The following is a 6,670-nucleotide window of genomic DNA, read 5'->3' as shown; positions in this document are numbered from 1 at the left end:
CACATCCGTCCACAGAAGGTAAAAATAATTCTATAAACAAAAAAAAAATTTTTTTGAGGAGTTTTAAACTTCCCTCAGCATGAGGTAGCTTGTGCGATATGAGAGAGAAGCAAGATTATGAGGATCCAAAAAGGGAAACATGCCATCCAAAACCACACTGACCCTGTAGCCAAAGAGAGAGAAAAAAAAAAAAAAAAAAAAACACTCCGTTTGTGGTTCATCCTTAAGAGTAACCACAAAGAAAGCACTCGGGTTTCTCAGGCCCCGAGAATTTAATGGATTTAAACAGCGCGTTCTCATAAAATCCCGCTTGTTAAAAAGTAAAAACATCTGGATCAGGGGAAAAAGAGGAGATGCCGGAGGCTCATTCCCTCTAGTGATGGGTGGAACGGACGTGGGCAGGGGGCTGAGCGGGCGCCGGTCGGGCCAGCGTAGCGTGCGGGAGCCCGGCCCGCCAGGGCAGTGGAGATGCCCACCGCGGAGGGTGGCAGGAGCGCGGGCGGGCGAGCGGAACGGGGCGGGCAGCGGGCAGACTCCCCGCCCCGGGGAGGGCCCCCGCGGAGCGCCGGGCGGGGCAGCCGCTTTAAGGGGCGGCCCCGGGGGCCCCGGCCGCTCACTCGCGCGCCCAGCCAACCCCGCCATGGAGCGGCCGCAGCGCGCCCTGCTGCTCGGCGCGGCCGGCCTGCTGCTCCTGCTCCTGCCCCTCTCCTCTTCCTCCTCTTCGGACGCCTGCGGCCCGTGCGTGCCGGCCTCCTGCCCCGCGCTGCCCCCACTGGGCTGCCCGCTGGGTGAGACCCGGGACGCGTGCGGCTGCTGCCCGGTGTGCGCTCGCGGCGAGGGGGAGCCGTGCGGGGGCGGCGCGGCCGGCAGGGGGCACTGCGCGCCGGGCATGGAGTGCGTGAAGAGCCGCAAGAGGCGGAAGGGTAAAGCCGGGGCAGCAGCCGGCGGGCCCGCGACCCTCGCCGTGTGCGTGTGCAAGAGCCGCTACCCGGTGTGCGGCAGCGACGGCACCACCTACCCCAGCGGCTGCCAGCTGCGCGCCGCCAGCCTGCGTGCCGAGAGCCGCGGGGAGAAGGCCATCACCCAGGTCAGCAAGGGCACCTGCGAGCAAGGTGGGCACCGGCGCGCTCCCCGCCCGCTCCCTCCCGCCGCCGCTGCAGAGCATCCCCGCGGGAGGGAGGAGTTGGAGGCCGCGGGGTGGGGTCGCGAGCCGGGGGAACCGCCTCCCCCGCCGTCTTTTGGATGGTTTTATTTGGAGTTTCCTGTGTGCGCCAAGAAAGTGAGAAATGGCAGGAGCCGGGGTAAATATAGAAAAGATTTTTCCGAGACCTCGGGCTCCTCCGTCCCCACAGTGCACCCGTCTCGGGGGTGGCGGGGCAATTCCCAAAAGCCGCCCAGCTCTTGCAAAACCTTTTCACTTCATCCTTTGCTTGGGTGTGTACAGAGAGGTGGGTAGACCAGGGTAGCGGAGAAATACGAAGTAAAGACTTTCAGAAAGTGGATTTAGTAACTAGATAATAAGAATTTTTAAAGTTGGGCTTCATGTTAATATTCATGTACTGGAGGTTCCAATTTCAAACAGTGATCTAGCTAGACCATTATACTTTGGGATAAAAAAAAAAGAAAGAAAAAAGAAAAGAAAGAAAAAGAAAAACTCAAATGCTTTGATGTGGTGACCTCCCTGACCGTGTTTTTCTTTTGGGGCCTTGGTTGTTTTTTTTCCGTAATTTGTCCACAGGATTCAAGGTTCAGCCGGAATGCCTTTGACATTATGTTTGTCTATTGTGTTCTGTACTAATCCAAACTTGCACAAATGAAGTAGGAAAAAATAAAGTCTGAGGTTGGGACAAAAAAAAAAAAAATCAGAAACTTTTAACTCTAGCGCCTAAAATAACATTTTCCATGAGCAGTCATTTGAGGGAAAGTTAGAGCCCCGGGCTGGCAGCTGCTGTACCGGGCCCAGCCAAGGTAGAAGGGGAGGGGAGGAAACTCAGCTGTTGCTTCTTGAACACAGCTCAGACTTTCTCCAGACTTTCCAAGTAGCAGTCTTTCCTTTACAGCTTTTCCCAGAAACCCAGCAAGTAGGCCGTGTGCCATTCGCCTCAAAGTTCAATACTGAAAGCCTTAGATGGTGTAACTCACAGTTACCCACTTAGGGCATTATCGCCTCAGATGTATCAAGTCACAGCCCACGCATCCCTGTTTCCAACAGAAACAGCCATTTTTCCGTTTGGCTCTTGCATGACAGTCACATCGTGAAGGGAAATGCACATTTAGAATTCCTTCCAGATCTTGGGACTTTCTTACAAACATCCCAAGGGGAAACGTCTTTCCCACAGTCTCGGAGTCCAGGCCCCTTTGCCCTATCAGGGCCCATGTGCCTGGCGGCTTTCCTAGTGGTGTTGTTTCCTCCCCCTTGTGACCAGTTTAGTTTGTTATTTTGTTAGTGTATTTTAATTATCCAAAATGATGGCTTTTGTTATGACACTGTATACATTTTATAAATGTGCTTTTATTCTATTTAGCCCTTTAGTCTTTACCCTCTCCTTTCCTCCCCACTCTATTTCCTCCTCCCAAGTTGTCCCCCTCTATTTTCCTGTCTTTTTTTTTTTTTTTTTTTTTTGAGGGGAGTATCCTTTTCTCCCTTGCTACTTCTTACTCTCAGCACTCACACAGTCTGATGAGGAAGTATGATAAGTGAGCAGATCTAGCCTTCCTCATTGCCAGTGGTGCCCAACTCCTCAGTCCCTCTCCGGGCTCCAGACTCCTTTAAGGCTACAGCCTGGCTTTGTCTTTATGCTTGGGAAGATGGTGAGAAAAATCGAATCGAAAACTGGAAACTTGACATAAAGCGAACTTTCTTCTCTCAGCACCATGCTGACAAACACGGGGTAGGAAGGTGCCAGAGACAGCAGGAAAGGACAGAGAGCTGCCAGGATACCTTTCCACAGCAGAGAAGAATGAGTGGTGGGGGAAACTAGGTCTCCTTTGTGCTTGGGTCCTGGGTGTAGTTTGACAATGACAGGAGGTAGATGGACAGAGTACCATGTACTTATATTCCATTTAGTACTGAGTCTTTGCAGAGAATAAAAATGCATTTCCTTACTTCCTCTAGCCACTTCTTTCCTCTAAACTTAAATTGTGTTTGCACTGAGGGGGAGAAGGTGCTTTTTTGCAGAACTCAGCCCCAGTGAAATAGGCCATCTGCATTCTGTTCTTTCAATTTCAGTAAACATAGTATTTGTCGAGCAGCTAGCCAGCTTCAGCTGCGTACAGCTGGGGATGCACAGAGCAAATCTGGTCTTGACAACTAAGAAAGTATGTGTCCGAGTGACAAATTGAGGAGCACTTTTCCTGGATCCCTGGAGCACCTCCTGGTGTTGCTCTTCACTGAAATTACCATTTAATGCCTCCTAGAGAGAGCTTGTCCTACTTGGTTCTGTATTTCTGGAGTTGAAGGCAAAGCCATCTGCTTCAAAATCTGTTAGAAAGATGATGAGATAATAATCTCAACTCTTGGAGCTGTCACTGTGGACTGAATGCCAGCAGAATTCACTAGGGTGCCTGGCTAACTGGAACGGGGAAGGCTTGACAAATCTGTTTAATAAAAAGAATTGAGACGGAGGTGATAAGGCCTGTCATAAAGTTGGTGCTGCTCTTCTCTCCCAGTTCTCAGACCATTTGTTTACAGTACTTTAACTCTGAGTTCCTTGGCACCCACTTCGTTACTCTGGTTATCTAGGTACCATTTTCTCTCCCTTCAGAATTTCCACTTGTGGGCCCAGAATGCCACTACTCAGGGTCTCTCTTCTTAGTACTTCCGTGGCCAAGTCTGAACTGCCACTCAGGCAAGAGGAGGGTCTTCACAGTGTAATCCCACCTGGCCTCTCCCCTCCAGTTTCCTTCTGCTCCTGCCACAATATATGGCTGCTGTCCTGCGTGCCTTTGGAAATGCTGTGCCTTCTACCAGGAATGCCTCCTGCCTATATGCTATACACAGACACACACACACACACACACACACAGAGAGAGAGAGAGAGAGAGAGAGAGAGAGAGAGAGAGAGAGAGAGAGAAAGAGACACACGAGAGACCTCACACAACCTCACCCTCCGTTGGCATTCTTGTCACTTTCTTTGTGAGACCTGATTCCTCCTTCTCCATCATGTTGTCCTGACGTTCCTAATACTGTTCAACAGCAACAAATCCTTACTGGATCCATGCTGTGTCTGTATCCATATAAAGATGCCATGACTGACAGTCAGCTGTCGAATATGACTCCCTGGATGTGGATGTTAACTCTGCCATGAATCACTAGCTCTGGGCTCTCATGGCCTGTCCATAGGGTTCCTCAACTGTAGGATGGGTTACAGTTATACCTGTCTCACGGCGTTTTTTGGTGATGAAATGTCATGACAATTATCTGTAGAAACCACTGGCTGAAGACCGGTGTCATTGTTCAAACAGAAAGTTAGTGCTATATGAGAAGAGAATCTTTGTCACCCAAAGAGCCCAAATCAGCAAGGGTCCAAATAGTAACTTGAACTGACTAAGGGATGAATTCACTTATTCACTCTTCTAGTCACTGGGTAAACCGCTCTGAATACAATAAACACAACTTCTTAGCTGCGACATTTAGTGTAAGCTTTAGACAGAAACATAATTTTACATGTGTACTGTGAAGAATGTGCTACAGGGATATAGGGTAGAGGCTAGGGATGAGGGAGGCTGGCAGTGAGTGAGGCAGACAGAAGAGGACAGATCGGAGGGCCTCAGCAAAAGGAAGGGCAGGGCCGTTGGCCTGAGCGGAGAATAAGCTGTGCTGTATAGACCATCCTACCATCTCAGAAGGCTCCTTTAAATGTCTGTCTCTTCCCAGATTAGAGGGCAGCCTCCATCTTATAATTTCTTTCCAACACGGTGCCTGGCTAACGGTGGGAACTTGGTATATGTTTGTCAGTTAAACAGAGGAGATCTTTAGGGAAGTGCCTTCCTCTGGGAATGTGGAGAGTGGGCACCCTGCTGTGTGCTTCCCCCCCCCCTTTTATTTCTGCCTTCCTGGAGTCTAAGCAGGAAATTTATCTGACATTGACTTAGCTTCCTGTATTCAGCCATCTTGAGCTCTAATATCATGGTCACTTTCTGCCAAATCCCCATTCTGCCAATGGCTAGAATCAGGTGCAGGGGCTGTGCTGTAAGAAAAAAAAAAAAAAAAAAAAAAGAAGAAGAAGCTTTAAGGAAGTTTGTTTGACAAATTTTAAACCCTTTCTTTAAGGAATGCATTTTAAACTTTAAGGTTGGTAACATGTCATTTAAGTACTACTGTGCTGGTCTAGAGCAATGGCTCAGAGGTTAATAGCACTGGCTGCTTTTCCAAAGGTCTAGAGTTCAATTCCCAGCAATCACATGGTGGTTCACAACCATCTATTTTGTCTGCATACCTCTTCTGGTATGCAGGCAGAACACTGTATACATAACAAATAAATAAATCTTTTTGTGCTGTTGCTGGCCTTGAGTGAACCCATGAGCTCCACGGAAGCTGAAACAGAAGAGTCCCAACAGTCCATGAACTTGATAGTGAACCAGTTTATCTTAAGACTGGACATGTCAATGTAATGTTTTGTCGAGATAACTCTGTCATGGGGGAAGGACAGGTTTATGCAGAGGAGAGTGTCCAGATTTAGGGGGAAAGAGCCAATGATGACTTCTTGAAAGAGTGATATCCTGGCTGAGATAGACACACACACACACAAATAGTTAGGGGCTGGAGAGATGATGGCTTCGTGGTTAAGAGCATCACCTGCTCTTTGAAAGGAACTGCATTCAATTCCTAGCAACCACAAGGTGGCTCACAAACTGTCTGTAATGGGCTCTGATGCCCTCTTCTGGCATGCTGGTGTTCATGCAGATGGAGCACTGGTACATAAAATAAATAAATCTTAAAAAAAAAAAACCGCTAGAGAAGAGCTTGTGTGGAAATGGGAATGCAGTTAGAAGGAAGAGGAGATGGAATATTTCCTTACAAAAGAAGGAAATCTTGTCATTTGTGACAACATGGGTGAACCTGGAATACTGTTAAATAAGCTATGCTTAAGGAGACAAATACTGATCTCACTTCTACATGGAAATTTAAAATGTCAAACTCATAGGAGCAGAGAGTAAAAGGTCCTTTTTTACAGAGGCTGAAGGTGAAGTTGGTACAGGAGGAATTGAAGAGAGATTAGTCCAGGTACACAAAAGACAATTAGAAGGGGGGGAAAAAGTCTAAGAACTGTCAGTCCCAAGACCCTAACTTGCCAGGACAGGTGTGTTCACCTGGGAGTGCCCAGTGTTCCCTATGCTTCTGAACTTTGTCTTACTAAGAGCAGTCTTAGATTGACGGAGAGGAGGGGGTGGGGGTGCCAAAAGAGTATCGATGACTGCAGACTCGCAGTTGAGAAAGTGGGACATAAAAGGCTTCTGTGACAACCCCCACCCCTCCCCACCCAAAAAGTGACAGCCTAGACGGACATCGAAGAAAACACTTTAAATTTGTGATAAGGAGACTGAAGTGTAGCTCTCCACAATTGATGGCTTCTGGCTGGGGTGCAGGTGGGAAGGACTCTGTTTTCTTTAAGGGGCTGACCACTAAGAGTCTGACCATGCTCCAGTGCGTATGTGGGCAACACAGATT

The 6,670-nt window shown here is 48.6% G+C and overlaps 1 protein-coding gene across 1 annotated transcript in view; it reads left to right on the top strand.

Annotated features, from left to right (window-relative positions):
- Positions 1 to 606: 606 nt before the first annotated feature.
- Igfbp7 (insulin like growth factor binding protein 7) overlaps positions 607 to 6,670 on the top strand; it is a 56,863-nt gene continuing 50,799 nt past the window's right edge. Inside the window, exon 1 of the mRNA XM_021656161.2 lies at positions 607 to 1,112. Within this exon, the coding sequence (XP_021511836.1) occupies positions 641 to 1,112 (472 nt within the window). The 5' untranslated portion in view covers positions 607 to 640. The remainder of the gene's footprint in view (positions 1,113 to 6,670) is intronic.

The sequence above is a fragment of the Meriones unguiculatus genome, chromosome 3, assembly GCF_030254825.1.
Source record: "Meriones unguiculatus strain TT.TT164.6M chromosome 3, Bangor_MerUng_6.1, whole genome shotgun sequence".
NCBI lineage: Eukaryota > Metazoa > Chordata > Mammalia > Rodentia > Muridae > Meriones > Meriones unguiculatus.
Note: the sequence above shows the minus strand (reverse complement) of the source record. Positions and strands in the feature narration are given on the sequence as shown.